The 16308-nt window shown below is 44.1% G+C and overlaps 1 protein-coding gene across 4 annotated transcripts in view; it reads right to left on the bottom strand.

Moving 5' to 3' along the window:
• Positions 1-200: 200 nt before the first annotated feature.
• The window catches only part of slc8a2b (solute carrier family 8 member 2b), a 42890-nt gene continuing 26782 nt past the window's right edge, over positions 201-16308 (bottom strand). For all 4 annotated transcript variants that reach the window (XM_055513976.1, XM_029171747.3, XM_055513977.1 and 1 more), the window contains 10 exons: positions 16015-16140; positions 15618-15813; positions 11238-11368; positions 9055-9428; positions 8647-8750; positions 8289-8306; positions 7109-7233; positions 4782-4881; positions 4265-4540; positions 201-3484 (listed from right to left, as the gene is read on the bottom strand). In XM_055513976.1, the coding sequence (XP_055369951.1) occupies positions 3108-3484; positions 4265-4540; positions 4782-4881; positions 7109-7233; positions 8289-8306; positions 8647-8750; positions 9055-9428; positions 11238-11368; positions 15618-15813; positions 16015-16140 (1827 nt within the window). In that variant the 3' untranslated portion in view covers positions 201-3107. The remainder of the gene's footprint in view (positions 3485-4264; positions 4541-4781; positions 4882-7108; positions 7234-8288; positions 8307-8646; positions 8751-9054; positions 9429-11237; positions 11369-15617; positions 15814-16014; positions 16141-16308) is intronic.

Raw genomic sequence — 16308 nt, 5'->3', positions numbered from 1 at the left:
AGACTACATTGAAACAGGTCATTGTCTGGACCGCTAAACATTTCTTTGCTTTGTTGAAACGTTTCACTACTCATCCAAGTAGATTCATTAGTCACACTATTATACTTGCTACCAAATTCCTGCAGGTTGTTTGTCTCACACTGGGCTTGACTACTGGTTACTTATTTAGTGCAAAAATGACAACACAGACACATAACACATTGAAAATAAATAACTTATATTTAAATAAACTTCACTTGATCTTAACAGACCTTCACCTTCTTACACCTCATGCCTTGTTCTCAAGAACACATTAGTTTTTCTAAATCTTTTTCTACATTTGATAAAAAAACTTAAATAGCATCTTCAGTTAAGAATTTATTACAGTATTGAATAAATCACATGATATTGTAGTAAATCTTTCATTATTTACCTACAAAGGTTCAGGCAGAGGGAGAATTTTTCATCATCACAAGAAAAACATTGAAGAGCAAGACCTGGGAGAAGAGAAAGAGGAAGGGGGCACACTAACACGGACACACTAGTAAGATACACCAACAAATTAAAAATGAAGGAGATGTTGTTTAGGCCTGTTTTCACAGCTTCCAAGGGTAACAGAACATGTAAGCAGAGCCAGCTGGATCTGTAAAGACCATCGTTGCTCTATAGTTGGTCTGTTCACAGCTGTGGTTGTGTCTGCTTGTGCCACGTGCTCAGTTTATTTGACCTATGAGGCTTTTGTGTTTGGGACTATAGGAGGATCAACCTGATAAAACGAGCCCTTAGGCGTCCATCACAGTAGACCATGCTGCTAACACATGTACACTGGGATTCTTCATGCATCTACAGACACGAAGGGGACGCGAACACAGACACACTGGACAGAGTGGGGTGAGGAGCAGAGGCTGGACAGGGAAGGAGGCACATCAAGTTACACAACAGTTAATACAGAAGTTCATGGAAACGAGGAACATTGCCTGGACATTGTAACCAGTTGTGTTCCTGGGTGCTGGATCACGGCTGGTACTGCTCAGTTCCGACGCAGCCACGGATTACAGTACACACCAGACCTGATGGTTTGCATCAACGTAATATCCCATGGTGGCTCACAACATCCCAGACTGACAATCAAACTGGCAATGTTTCACAGTTTCTTTACGTAAACATGCTACTTACACTCAAAACAACCAGGTGAGGAAATGTAAACTGGCCGAGGTTTACAACAAATAGTGCAGCAGGAAAGCTTGTAAACCACCTCTCACCAAAGCGCATAACAAAATAAGAGCCTTTGTTTCTTTCCACATGTATCCACACTTCTTTAACTAAGCTCCAAAACTTATGGACGCCGCTATTTTATACATAAATTATCTCTTTATAAATAAATAAATAATCTCATGAGAAAAAATGTACAGACAAAAACAATTCAGCAGATAACTTATTTCAGCAAATGAAAGTAAATCACGTTTTGTGTCATCAAATTCAGTAAGGTAATGTTGTCTTCACAGCTGCCTGTGTGAACTGGCTGTCTACTACAATAAATACTGTTTGAATTACCAAAAATCTACACTGGCCGCACTTCTGAGGAAAATATAAAACTGATTTTAGAAAGTTTACAAAGTATTGTAATCACGGGTGAACCAATGAAATCAATCAGATATATTAACAGTAATATCAGTTTTCACTTTTTTAGCACTTTTCATTTGTGGGTGAAATGTTTGCAACGCCCTTGCAGCATGAAGTCGCAGAACCTTCAGATCACGAGTATATTCAATTTGACACATTAAATAAGTCAACTCATCCTTGTGGATGCTGTGCTTCCTTTTCTAATCATCGGTCTCTAATCATATACATGTAGTCCTCATTTAATATGGTCTTGGCTGTGACATTTCTCTCGTGCTAGCTAACCTTTAGCATCATGTATCTCAGTGCTGTCTGCAGGTAAAAGTTACAGCAGAGCAAACATAATCCAGTGTTACCAGCTGTTTGGCTTCAGTTGACCTCTGCTGATCAACACACATACCTTCAAGGTGAACGGTACTTGATTTGAACACACAATGACACTATCTCTCCTTTCTCTTCCTGCAGAGGTGCAAAGCAAAGCCCTGTGAACATTGTCTGCAGTTATTCTTAGCGTGGCAGGGACAAATTAACACAATCCCTCCCCAACATCTGAAGTGTTTCATTAATAACACGCCATAAGTTATCCTTTTTATCACTTCCTGTTTTACCAAAAGCCTGCAGCCATGACTGTTTGTAGAGCTTAATCCTTTTCCTTAAGACACCAACTGGTGCTGTCATGTGTTGTGTAAAGTGAAATTCTACTAGAAACCTGTGACCTCATCAATAAGCAAAGACTGAAATGTGTTTTTAACAGCTTTCCTTCTTGTTGCGCCTGGTTGCTGCTGTCCTTGCAGGTGAAGGAATGTGAGCGAGGAAACAGAGTCACTGACGTCGCTCCAAGCTTAGGTTATCAAGGATGAGCTGAGCCGACAATTAAGATCATTTGGTTTAAACTAGTTTACGTTTACGTTTCGTAATGTGAAGATGCTTAGTAAAACCGTTGATCCACATATGTCTGTTGAGGCTGGATGCTGAGGTTTGGCTGAGACTTCCTGTTTCTCGCAACCTTCATCTTCACGCAGTTTTTTGTTGATGTCATGTGGGTTTTGTTTGAGTGGAGAATCAGAAATCTGTAGATCTTCTACAAACAAACAGGTTATAGTGATTCACTCCTCACTACGCTCCATATGTACACAGGTTTGAACTATTTACAGAGCGTGTGGAGAACTGCCTTTATCTGCGCTGTGTCACAGAGCAGCAGTGTGTCTTCCTGCAGTAAACAAGCCTCACGTTGTAAACATTTCACTCCTTTTATCATGTGGCGCTGAAACAAGAGCGTTGCTCCTTCTGTCTGGGTCGGTTTTGTCTTTACACAGGCCTTTGTTATGTTTCTAACTGTGCGTCTGTTATGATCTGTGTACACATGCATACCTACAGCGTGTGTGTGTGAACATGTTGTATAGCTGCAGCAAACCTGCAGGCTGCATGAGCCCTATTAATCTGATGAAACCTGTATCATGAACTAAGTGTTTTAACTGTATGTGTGCATTGTGCTTCCTCTTTCCCTTTTAAAAGCTGCTGATGTGGCAGTAGGCCTCCAGGCTGGAGAAGAGGATGTAGAGAAACCACAGGCCCAGGAACAGCAGGCTGGTCAGGAGGCGGGACACTCTGGGGCCGCCGAGCTCTCCCCCGATGGAGGGGCGGCGTCTGAACAGGAGCACAGCCATGCAGATGAAAGCGAAGATGGTGAAGAGAGTGACGGAAAAAGCCAGCGATCCCGGGTCCACCTGGAACTTCTCCCCTTTGATTTCCCAGTAAATAGCAGCAACTGACCACGCCACGCCGATCCCCAGGAACACGTTGACAGCGTTGCTACCGGTGACGTTTCCAACAGAGGCATCGGCGTGCTGGTCCTGCATGGCAGCCACTTTGCTAGCAAAAGTGTCTGAGAGGAGACGGAGAGGTAAGTCATGCACACAGACCCTGAGTCACATAGAGCCCTTTGTAGCTGCCATCAAGCTGGTTTATTTTGAAGTGAAAGTAATGGTGGCAGAACTAATGTTCCATGGTTTGTAGCTGTCAGGTTCTTTAGTATGGAACGCAGTCAGAAAAAGATGGTAAAAGTTCAGGCATAAAGTTAAAGTTTAGCAAGTCATTTAAATTTTATGGCATTGAAGCATTACATGGAATGTTAAGGCAAGAGAGAAGAGAACGTAATAAAGGTCTGTAAAAATTAACTCATTGTGTCTGAATAACTTGAAGGGAGCTACACTCTCCACAGATTCCTGTCGCTCACTAAAAACAAGTGGTCTGCAGGGAAATTAAGAGTTGGCTTTAGGGAGAGACGTTCTACCGTCTACTGCTCACATCATATTTGTCTTTAATTTGCAGAGAGCAGTAGTTCTTTGCAGTCAGATCATTGTATCTGTGAATCCAAAGTGAATGAGGCTAAACTCATTATTTCTATTTTCTTAGTGAACCGATCACATTGCACTGATCACATTCTCATCTGGATATTCACCAGATCAGGATCCACTTAAGTTATACGGGAACTTGCTTTAACTTAGCAGGTGAGAGGGGCTGTGGCCCCCTCCTGTGCCTTCTGGTACCCCCCTGTACAACATGGTAAACAAGCCTTGTTGGATCCGTGTAAATGTATATATTTAGTGGGTTTGCGATGATGAAACATTAAAGCATTTCTTCACATTTTCCTCACACAATTCACCTGGAATTGACGTTCCTAGTGCCACAAACACCACAGCAGTCACAGTGTCCCGCAGTCCCACGGTGCAGCCGAAGTGTGAGGCCAGATCCCCTATGACGGCGGTGAGAAGGCCGATGACGCTAATGGAGATGCAGAAGCAGGCCCAGCCATTCCAGTACTCCGTGGGTGGGACGCAGGCGAACAGGACCTTCCAGAACACGGTGAGAAAATGCATCACATAGTCGTAGCATGATGGAGGACGCTCCTCACGACCTTCCTCATCATCATCACCATCACCTGAAACAGGAGGACCAACATGGTTTGGATGAAGTGAAGCTTGGTGGATGATTTCAGCGTGTAGTAAACTGCTACTTCCATGGTGGCCCCAAAGCCAACATGCCGTTGGTGGTTAAACTTGACCACTGATCTACAGCTGCCTGCCCCTGTGCTTGACACCTTTTCCTTGAGTTTCCTGTTTGATCCTGCGTAAGGAGCATATCACTGCCTGCTGAAGGTGTAAACGGTGTGAACAGCTCACCTGCTCTGACAGTGAGCGCCTCCACAAACTGTTCCCTCCAGGAGTGTGTGCCGATCACCAACGCCAGGTTGGTCTTCTTAATGAGTTTATCGACGGTGCTCTGCCAATCACAGCACAGCACATTTCAGTAGCTGCAGGTTTCATTAACGTCTGTCTCTACAACCCAACACTTGACTTCTCAGTATGGTGGACGGAACTGATGTGTCTGCTCACACCTGTTGCCTCTATCCAGCTGTGAAGCAGTGGTTCCCACCACTACATTTACAGTTTTTCTCACTCGCTTTAGTACAATTCTCAAAACTATTTCTTCAATTTTCACATCATTATGTCACTTGTGCACATCATATAAGCAGTTTCTCACTACTTTGAGCAAGTTGCAAATGCTTTGGTACATCCATTCAAATGATTATGTACAATTCCCTGCTGTTTGCTAAATTATCAATTGTTTATGTCATGTTGATCAAAATGTCCTGCGATGGACTGGCGACCCATCCAGGGTGTACCCCGCCTCTCGCCCATAGCCAGCTGGGTTAGGCTCCAGCACCCCGCGACCCCGCATATGAGAATAAGCAGCTTGGAAAATGATGGATGTATGTATTATATATTTTACTATGTATTATATATTTTACTGTGACTAATAGTCTTACTCCTCAAAACATCTAGTCAGTAGTTCATCGTATAAGTCATTAACTGCAAAATGTTTGACCAAGTTGTCATAATGTGACAAACCTATTTCTATACATCTACATTATATGTATTTTCTAAATCTGTCCTGATTTGATAAATTGCTCTCAGGTGACTTGACTTTCTCTAACAAAGGTGCATCTCAATAATCATCAACTGGCAAGTATATACATATATAGCTGGAGCACAACACAATGTTCTATGTCTGACAATGGTGTGCTTACACATATTCCCATGATTGGTCCATACAACACAGAGCATCTTATCACCTTTCTAGAAACTCTCTACAGAGATCCCATCCCTGAAGAAGAGAGGGGTCCGAGTGGAGATCACCTGCCAAAGTATGTGATAGTTTGGGACAATGTCAGTTTTCATCACTCCAATATCATCAGGCATCAGGATGGAAAGTTTATGATCACCAGCCACATAAACAAATGACCCTCCTGGATGCCATTGTCCAGTCTCTTGCAATCAAACAAAAAGCTGTAACTTACATTTTACAGTAATTAACTGTAGTAAAAAACTGTAGCCATAGTTTATGTCAGAACCTCCCTCTAAAGTACATAGTAATATTGACAACATGACTAAGTAATTTGACTGGCTTGTTCGTAGACAATGACACAAGGACTTGATATTCTGACGCCACTGACACATTCAATGACATAAACACTTAGTTTTGAGAGATGAACTAAAGATTTTGAGCAAGTTACAGGCTTTTGCAAGAAATCTATAGTGTTTTGCTGTTTGTACAAATTGTTTTAAGAAATGCACACACATATTTGCAAACTTCAATTCTGATCTGAGAATTGTACTAAAGCGACTGAGAAAAACTGTAATTGGTGTTGCCTTCCTACACCTCCTGTCGTTCCTGTATGTTGGGCCACAAATTCTCCTCCACGTCACAGCAAATATCACCTCTTGCGATTGCTGTGATGTCATCACACACTGCATCCATGGCAGCCAATTTCTCAATAGGGTTAAGGAACGTACCTTTGTTAGAGAAAGTCAATTCACAAAGAGCAATTTACCATTTCAGGACAGATTTAGAAAAAATATATAATGGAGATAAAAATATGTTTGTCACATTATGACAACTTGGTCAACCATTTTGCAGTTATAGACTTATACAATGAACTAATGACTAGATGTTTTGAGGAGTAAGACTATTGCACAGTAAACTATATAATACATTTTGATCAACATGACATAAACAATTGATGATGTAACAAAGAGCAGGGAATTGTACATAATCATTTGAATGCATGTACCAAAGCAGTTGCAACTTGTTCAAAGAAGTGAGAAAACTGCTTATATGATGTGCACAAGTGACATCATGATGTGAAGATTGAACAAATAGCTTTCAGAATTTCAATCTGATCTGAGAATTGGACTAAAGTGACTGAGAAAAACTGTAATAGCCAATAACACCTGGGTCCAAAGCACAGCTCAGACACGTGGATGGCTCACAGTCCACTCCCTCTGGTTCTGTCTTACCTAATGCAGTGGCACCCTGCATGTCTTCGTATTGAGTTTTCAATAATTCACAGCCATATCAGACCTGTTCAGACACTGAGTATGAAAGTGGTTATGTAACCTATTGAGGCTTGTGTCTGCTACCGGATACAGAAACTGCAGTAGTTTACCTTGAACTCATACGACTCCTCAATCACCACCTCCAGGCGGCTGTGCTCCCCCAGAATGGGCTTCCCCATCTCAGCTATCCTGCGGGCTTCCTCCTCCTCAGCACTCAACTGCCCATCTGCTGCTTCTAAAGCAAGAAACAGATAGTTAATGTAATGTCTGGAAAGGAATTGTGTGCTTAATAGACAGACAGACAGAGCCCAGCGCTCTGAAAACAAAGTGTTCTGGTGGGAGCATAAGGAACTATGAGGTCTTTAAGATAAGACAGGGAGGATGCTTCTAATTGTAGCTATATTTCTAAAGTGAAAGTAGGTGGTTCTGGAGATTTGTTTAATGTATGATGTAAAAGAGAGATCCTTGTCAAAGATGACACCAAGGTTCCTCACAGTAGAATCTGAAGCTAATGTTTTGTCATCCAAAGTAACTATCTGACTCAATAGTGTCTCTCTGTGATTTTTAGGGCCAATAATAAGAACCTCAGTTGTAGATAGTTAGGCTCAACACAGCTATGACTCTTAGTCAGCCTGGCTACAGTGCGTTTCTAAGATATACTTTGGAGCTAACCTCCTCTGATTCACAGACTTCTTCTTCAGAGGAGCCACGGCGTGTATAACATTGAACGCAGAGAAGCTGCAGCATCATCTACAAGACATTCAACCTGTTCATAAGGTACAAGACAATGAGGCAATGAGAGATGATGGAATTATCTGCTTGAATCTGGCAACGGCATCATCTGATAAACGTCTGCTATAGTAAGATTTCTTTCCAACTGCTGCAAGGTCAATTATGGTAAATTCAAAAGTTAATAAGAAATGGTCAGATAACAGAGGGCTTTGGGGAAGGACTATTAAATTATCAATTTCAACCCCATATGTCAGGACAAGATCGAGGATATGATTAAAACAATGAGAGAATTCAGAGAATTCAGTTAAGAACTTTACCTTTTCATTTGCTTTTTATCATCATAGGCTAAATATGTGTTGCATCAACGCTGATGCCATTGGAGACAGAGCTCAGTTCACACAGTGACTGGGTCGCTGTGGACATGGAGAAGAGCCTCTTGACCCTGGTCGTGTCCACCATGATAGAGCTGCTCATTTATATTATCTTTCCATTGACATCCACACAGTTCCAACAAACCTGTCTCTTTATTGTGAATTAGGGAAATAGAGATGCAGTCACCTTGGTTGAGCAGCAGAGCTGTAAAAAGAGAGGGAAGAGAAAAATCTGTTAGTAAAAAAACCATATACAACCGTCTAAGAATACAGAATCACTGTCTGCTGTCCACGTATCATTAGAGGACTTTAATAAACCCCCATCTTACAGGTGCTAGCCCAACCTCTGTGTGCTCAGAGATGGGAAGCGGCTGAGCTCAAGTTTGTGTAGTGCCATAACAGCTTGTATGTGCTTTGATATTAAAAATGGTAAAACTAACAAACAAGCTCCAAAAGGAGGAAACACAGCAAACAGGCAGTGTGGCTGTTATAACTGCTCCGGTTCACTGTGTCGTTGAAGCAAAACCTCTATACACATAACCTACCTGAGATTCCTCTCTTCAACCATCGCGGCTCCTCCAGCACAACAAAGAAGTTTTCATGTTTTTCATATTCTTCATCATCAATGATCCTCACCTGGAGAGTCTGACTGTACACACACACACACACACACACACACACACACACACACACACACACACACACACACGCACACACACAGGGACATTTCATCACCAGGAGTGGGGGTCGTTCTGCCCTTTGGCTACCTCCTTTCTGTGTCAGAGTCATTCTGGAAGGATGCATAGAATCCAGGGTTCAGTCAAAGGTTTGACTCTGACTCTGGTCAGACACAGGAGGGTCAACAATCTGAATTCACAGGTTGATGACCTGAAGGTTACTGTGACCTCATCTGTGGTTCTGTCTGTGACCATATATGCATAAAGGAAACTCACGTGGTCTGGTCATTGGTGAACTCCAGCTCCCCTCTGGCTTCCTCATAGTCTTCTCCAGCTTTGGCGGTGCCACACTCGGTGTGGTATGGGAGGATGACGGTACCACGAGCACCTGAGTTACGCACCACTGTCACCTCCATGGTGCCCACGCTCTCGCTGACGCGCACCATGCGCTCATTGAACGTGAAGATCCCAGCGTGGTCGTCGTCTAGGATGGTTACCGTGGCGACCAGGGGCTCCACTAAGCGAGCTTTGGGTGCAGCACCAACTTCGTCACTCTCGAACATTCCCTCAGCGTCGCCCACACGCAGATTGAGGAGGCGCACAAAGAAGTGCTCATCCTCTTCAAATATGTCATCGTCGATGATCCCCACCTGCACAGACACAAGCGTGATAGACTGTAACGTGATGTCCTGCTGCTGTACACAGGTCGAAGCAGGGCCAGTGCATATCACAGCAGCTCCTGAGGACGGTAGAAAGAATCTGATGCAGAAGTTGAATGAGTTGAATCAGTCACTCAGTTTGGTGGATTTTAAATATGTGTAAAATATGTGTAAGTTGAATTCTTGGTTCAAACCCACCAGGGCTCCAGGTATGTCCTTGAGTAAAACACTTGCACTCGTAAGGCAAAGACACTGCAAACATCAACGTGCATCTTTACAAATTAGTTCTAAGTAGAAGCTAACAGAACCACATGTGGTGGGTCAGTGTGTTACTGGTTGTACAGTAATGTTGGTTGTCTGACTGGTGAATTTTTGGGCAGGTTCCTGGTACCATGTTAGAAAGAGGTCCAAGTCAGTCCCACTTTGGTTAAGGTCAGACACCTTGGTTAAAGGTTAAGTGGAGCTAAATAAATATTTGCACTACAGGACAATGTTTCATTAATCACCCAATTATATTTGAATACCTGACAAACAGTAACGTGCGGTCAGGGTAGGCAGGGGAGGTGGGGCCTCACCTCACCTGTTTACCAACCATTACGCAATACCATAACGTGACTAAAAAAACATAAAATAAAAATTTATTTTTGTCCATTGATCTGTTTCATACACGTTATAAAATATTTTTTTCTATCATTTCAATTATCTTAACATTTTCCTGAGTAGAAATCTGCGCATTTCCTGATCTAATATGGCGAGAAACCGGAAGTGATGTGTCAGCGAGGGGAGCCTCAGCCCTGATGCTGAAACTGTCAGTAAATGGTCTGATACAAGGTGTAATCCGTTTCGGTTTTACATTTTTGTTTCACAGTATAATGCTTGCAGCCTTCGGCCGGATTTATTCTAAATCATGACTTTGTACAACCTGCCTAATGTGTTTATCGATGTTTTTGTGACATGGTTACTTTTTTGTGACAGGGCCTCATCTAGAAGGGCGTGCTGCTACAGTACCACCCTTTGACGCAGGGTGTCCCCACAAATGGGTTTCACTCACAGTCTCACAGTAAAAACTTACTTAATGACACTAAGTAAAAAAATTCAAGTGCTTGAAAAGCAAATTTGAACCTTGAGTGAAGTAGTCTATGTTATAATCAGTTAAAACTGATCAAAGCAGTATATAAAGTTTTAAAAACAACATTAAACTTCACTGAGGGTCAAATTGAACATTTACACCTTTCTATACTTTAGAATGAGTATGAATTGTGAAAAATACTGTACATGGAGGCTACAGGTCAGGTCTCCTACTGCTATAAAAGACAAAACAAATATGTTCCTTTAGGTGAGATAGGAATTATGATAAAATGTGAAATGTGGACATATTTATATGCATTTTGACAATTAAATAGTGAAAACACTTTTAAGGTATTATGATTGTAAAATCTGACTCCAGAGGACTTTGTGCCTCACCAGCCATGAACCTCACCGCACGCCACTGCTGACAAATCACTGTGATAAGTGTGAAAGTTATAAAAGTAGGAGTTCAAACTAAAACTAAGACCGACTTGGCTGCGGAGCCTCAGGGGTTGTGGCCCCTAAGAACCAACGGTTCCTTTGTTGGTGTTCTTAACACGTCTGCAACATTTCTAAAGTCTGTCGCCTCACATGTAAACTCTGTCCAGTTCATCAGCCAGGTGAAGCAGAAAACTTTTAAGTCTCAGGAGGAGAATGAAAGCAGACTTACAGGTATTGGTAGGAACAGCAGGTGCAGATTCCCACTGGGCCTGAATCTCTTTCTTCGCTCACCTTAATCTCTTTACGAGTCTCTCCAGGCTTGAAGACCAGCGTCCCTTCGCTGTAGTGGTAATCTGAGCCAGCATTGGCTGAGCCGTCTTCGGTTCTGTAGTCCACGTAGAAGGTGTTCTCACACAGACCACCTACACAGCAGCAACAAACACAGTCAGCACAGCAGGGGGTGGACTCAGTGATTCAGTGACACGCACACGGGGAAACGGGGACCAGCTCATCCGCTAAGGGGACACCTGCCCTACATCCGCCCCTCTGACATCATTGTTTTCTACCCTTTGGGGAGCCCAACACAACCACTGTCATAACCTGGACTTTTATCTTGTCACTTACTGTTTTATTTTTATACATTTCTGTTTTTGTCATGTCATGTTTAGTTTAACTTTACTTTCCTGTCATGTAATTCACCAGTCAGTCATGCATATATATCCCAGTATTCACCCGCAGCCTTTGCCAGATTCTCAGCTCACGTTACCTGTGTCTACTCTCCAGCTAGACATGGTGAAATCGAAGCCTCATGAATCCCTGAGCAACTTTGACACAGTCATTACATCGACATCTGCTGGTTATGTGTGAGAACTGCATCAGAGCAGACTGACCATCAAACCCTCACTGATACCTGTCTGTTCAGGATCACAGTCCACGTTTTATTCTGAAATAAAAGTAATTTAATCAAAGGTGTGTAATTGTGTTTCTCTATGGATAATAATAATATATCAGTAGCCTTGATATGGCAAATATGTTGATAGCCAGATGTTATAAACACTGTATATTGTGGTTCTGCTGTAGTTTTTTACTACACCGAGGAGACATGTTTGTCATTTTGTTAAATCAAGATTAAAATTTTACATAGAATGTGACTTGCGCTACTTCTCCAGCTTTGGAGACGGCCCTGATGACTAATAAGGATATTTTTATTGGAATTGTGACTTGTCAAAATGTAGTTGTAGTTTTTAATTACATTTTGCATTTGTCATGAATACATTACAGATATCTGTAATGTGAAACATGTGTAGATGCTAAGCCCGCTTGCCATGTTTCAAAGCTCCGCTTCAAAAGATCGATGCTGTACCGAGCGGCACTGCTCCAGTTGGTCATCTTTATCTCCAGCATTCACCCAAATAAGTCCTCTACGTACCGACCCTGGATCTGGTTTTTGACCGTGTCTTGACTGCTCCCTGTCTGTGCTGTTTCGGACTCTGCCTTATGATTGAACTGAACTGTTGCCTGCATCTAAACTATTCTGTATATTGACTTCTGCCTGTTTGACTGCCTGCATTAAATCCCCATAAAACTAAGTCCGTGTGTACTGTGTGTGTGGGTCCTTCACCGCGCTGTGCCTGACCGACCATGACAGTCACCTGCTACTGAGGACACTTAGGTGGTATAGTGGGGAATGATCCCAGATCAGCAAAATTGTTTCTACAGTAAATGTAGTTTTTGCCTATTGCTCACACATGTTTTGTAAAATTTGGCCCATTATGTCAAAATTCTACACTCAAGCCAAATTAAACATCAGCACAGATTAACAACTCACATCTCACCAAAATGAAACAGTTCAACCAAAACTTAACACTCCTTTCTAAAAATGATATTTTTGCATCCAAACCTTATAAACAAGCTCAATTTGAATGACTCTTTCACATTACCAGCACCATGTGCAGGTATTTTGAGGCGAGTGTGTGAGTGACTACAGTTGCTATATGAGCATTGCTTTTGGAACATTGTTTTCCCAATGATAACAGATAATTTTGGTTTTGAACAAAGTGTCTAAAGTAACCTCCTGTGTATCCTGTGTATTGTTTCACAATAGGTGTGTTATAGAATGAAAAGAGGTGGTTCTGTCCACACCATACCACAAAGCTGTCCACTACTCCCTCCAGTCTCTGATCCAACCATCCTGCCTGTGTCCAGTCTCTGGTCCAACCATCCTGCCTGTGTCCAATCCAGTCTCTGGTCCAACCATCCTGCCTGTGTCCAATCCAGTCTCTGATCCAACCATCCTGCCTGTGTCCAATCCAGTCTCTGATCCAACCATCCTGCCTGTGTCCAGTCCAGTCCCTGGTCCAACCATCCTGTGTCCAGTCCCTGGTCCAACCATCCTGTGTCCAGTCCCTGGTCACACCATCCTGTGTCCAGTCCCTGGTCCAACCATCCTGCCTGTGTTCAGTCTCTGGTCCAACCATCCTGCCTGTGTCCAATCCAGTCTCTGGTCCAACCATCCTGCCTGTGTCCAGTCCAGTCTCTGGTCCAACCATCCTGCCTGTGTCCAGTCCCTGGTCCAACCATCCTGCATGTGTCCAATCCAGTCTCTGGTCCAACCATCCTGCCTGTGTCCAGTCCCTGGTCCAACCATCCTGCCTGTGTCCAGTCTCTGGTCCAACCATCCTGCCTGTGTCCAGTCCCTGGTCCAACCATCCTGCCTGTGTCCAATCCAGTCTCTAGACCAACCATCCTGCCTGTGTCCAGTCTCTGGTCCAACCATCCTGTGTCCAGTCTTTGATCCAACCATCCTGCCTGTGTCCAGTCCCTGGTCAAACCATCCTGCCTGTGTCCAGTCCCTGGTCCAACCATCCTGCCTGTGTCCAGGCCCTGGTCCAACCATCCTGCCTGTGTCCAATCCAGTCTCTAGACCAACCATCCTGCCTGTGTCCTGTCCCTGGTCCAAAGATACTGCCTGTGTCCAGTCTCTGGTCCAACCATCCTGCCTGTGTCCAGTCCAGTCTCTGGTCAAACCATCCTGTGTCCAGTACCTGGTCCAACCATCCTGCCTGTGTCCAGTCCCTGGTCCAACCATCCTGCCTGTGTCCAATCCAGTCTCTACACCAACCATCCTGCCTGTGCCCAGTCCCTGGTCCAACCATCCTGCCTGTGTCCAGTCTCTAGTCCAACCATCCTGCCTGTGTCCAGTCTCTGGTCCAACCATCCTGCCTGTGTCCAGTCCAGTCTCTGATCCAACCATCCTGCTTGTGTCCAGTCCCTGGTCCAACCATCCTGTGTCCAGTCTCTGGTCCAACAATCCTGCCTGTGTCCAGTCCCTGGTCCAACCATCCTGCCTGTGTCCAGTCCAGTCTCTGATCCAACCATCCTGCTTGTGTCCAGTCCCTGGTCCAACCATCCTGTGTCCAGTCTCTGGTCCAACAATCCTGCCTGTGTCCAGTCCCTGGTCCAACCATCCTGCCTGTGTCCAGTCCAGTCTCTGATCCAACCATCCTGCTTGTGTCCAGTCCCTGGTCCAACCATCCTGTGTCCAGTCTCTGGTCCAACCATCCTGCCTGTGTCCAGTCCCTGGTCCAACCATCCTGCCTGTGTCCAATCCAGTCTCTAGTCCAACCATTTTCTAAAAATGATATTTTTGCATCCAAACCTTATAAACAAGCTCAATTTGAATGACTCTTTCACATTACCAGCACCATGTGCAGGTATTTTGAGGCGAGTGTGTGAGTGACTACAGTTGCTATATGAGCATTGCTTTTGGAACATTGTTTTCCCAATGATAACAGATGATTTTGGTTTTGAACAAAGTGTCTAAAGTAACCTCCTGTGTATCCTGTGTATCGTTTCATAATAGGTGTGTTATAGAATGAAAAGAGGTGGTTCTGTCCACACCATACCACAAAGCTGTCCACTACTCCCTCCAGTCCCTGGTCCAACCATCCTGCCTGTGTCCAGTCCAGCCTCTGATCCAACCATCCAGCCTGTGTCCAGTCCAGTCCCTGGTCACACCATCCTGTGTCCAGTCCAGTCTTTTGTCCAACCATCCTGTGTCCAGTCCCTGGTCCAACCATCCTGTGTCCAGTCCCTGGTCCAACCATGTTGCTTGTTGCTTGTTGTTGTTGCTGTGCTTTTCTCTCTCTCTCTCCTCTCACCCCAACCGGTCGAGGCAGATGGCCGCCCACATCCAGCCTGGTTCTGCTGGAGGTTTCTTCCTCGTTAGAGAGGGAGTTTTTCCTCTCCACTGTTGCTGTCTAATTGTAATTAAATGCTTGCTGTATGTGGGATCTGTTGGGTTTAGTTGTGTAAGCGCTTAAACCTTACCTTGTAAAGTGCCTTGAGATAAGCTTGTTGTGATTTGGTGCTATATAAATAAAAATGAATTGAATAAATGCACAGGACAAGGGGCATGAAAGGAATGAATTGAATTAAAACCCATTTTACCTCAGTCCTGTCCCTGCATTGTGCATGTGGGTCCTCACCTCGTCGTTCCTGCCGTCCGTTACATTAATCTCCAAGTGTTAATGTTTGATGGGCTTGTGTGTAGAGTTTTGACATAAGGGGCCAAATTTAGCAAAAGTTGTGTAAGCAATAGGCAAAAACTGTAATCGATTTTTCTTATGAACAGCTGCTGCCTTTAGCCTCTGTGGCGCAGTGAGCTGCTACCTTGACACCCCACAGCCAGTGACAGCACGCCACAGTTCTCCATGCACTGGCTGTGGGCGCTCTCAAACGAGATGTGGCTGCATGTGGCCAGGTCGTCGTCCTCTGTTGCCTGCTCGTCGACCACGGCTGTGCGGCGAGCGTGGTCGGCAGCGTGCTTCTTCAGGACGTTACCGGCGCCGATCATCATGCGAGTGGCCTTGGAGGGAAAGAAGAAGAAGAAAAAGAGACAGACAGTGGTTTAGTTTTTCTGTTTTATCATGGGCTTAAGCAGAGACAAATGGACATGCAGCCACGTCTGTTTGTGTGTGTATATGTGTGACTGTGTGTGTTTATGTGTATGTGTGTGTATATGTGTGACTGTGTGTGTGTATGTGTATGTGGGGGGGTGTTGTTGTACCTGTACACGATAGAAGGCCCGGCTCTTCTGTTGGTGCAGCAGGGCGTAGTAGTTGGCCAGCTCCACCAGCTGGTCCAGCTCTTTGTCCGGATATTTCTGCTTCAGCTCCTTGAGGATACGGATCACCTGGAGAAAGGACATCAGTGCAACTGCTTACAGTCCTTGGTGATTGAAGGAACTTCAATCACGGCCTCATCAAATCTGCAAAGTGAAGCCAGGAGAGCGCTCATCTTGCCAGCCACAAACCATCATGGCTTGCTGCTTTCCCCTTGCTTTTTCATGTTAAGCACCTGG

This window comes from Betta splendens, chromosome 13, assembly GCF_900634795.4.
Source record: "Betta splendens chromosome 13, fBetSpl5.4, whole genome shotgun sequence".
Taxonomy (NCBI): Eukaryota; Metazoa; Chordata; class Actinopteri; order Anabantiformes; family Osphronemidae; genus Betta; species Betta splendens.
The sequence above is the reverse complement of the archived record's forward strand: the minus strand, read 5'-3'. Positions and strand labels throughout refer to the sequence as shown.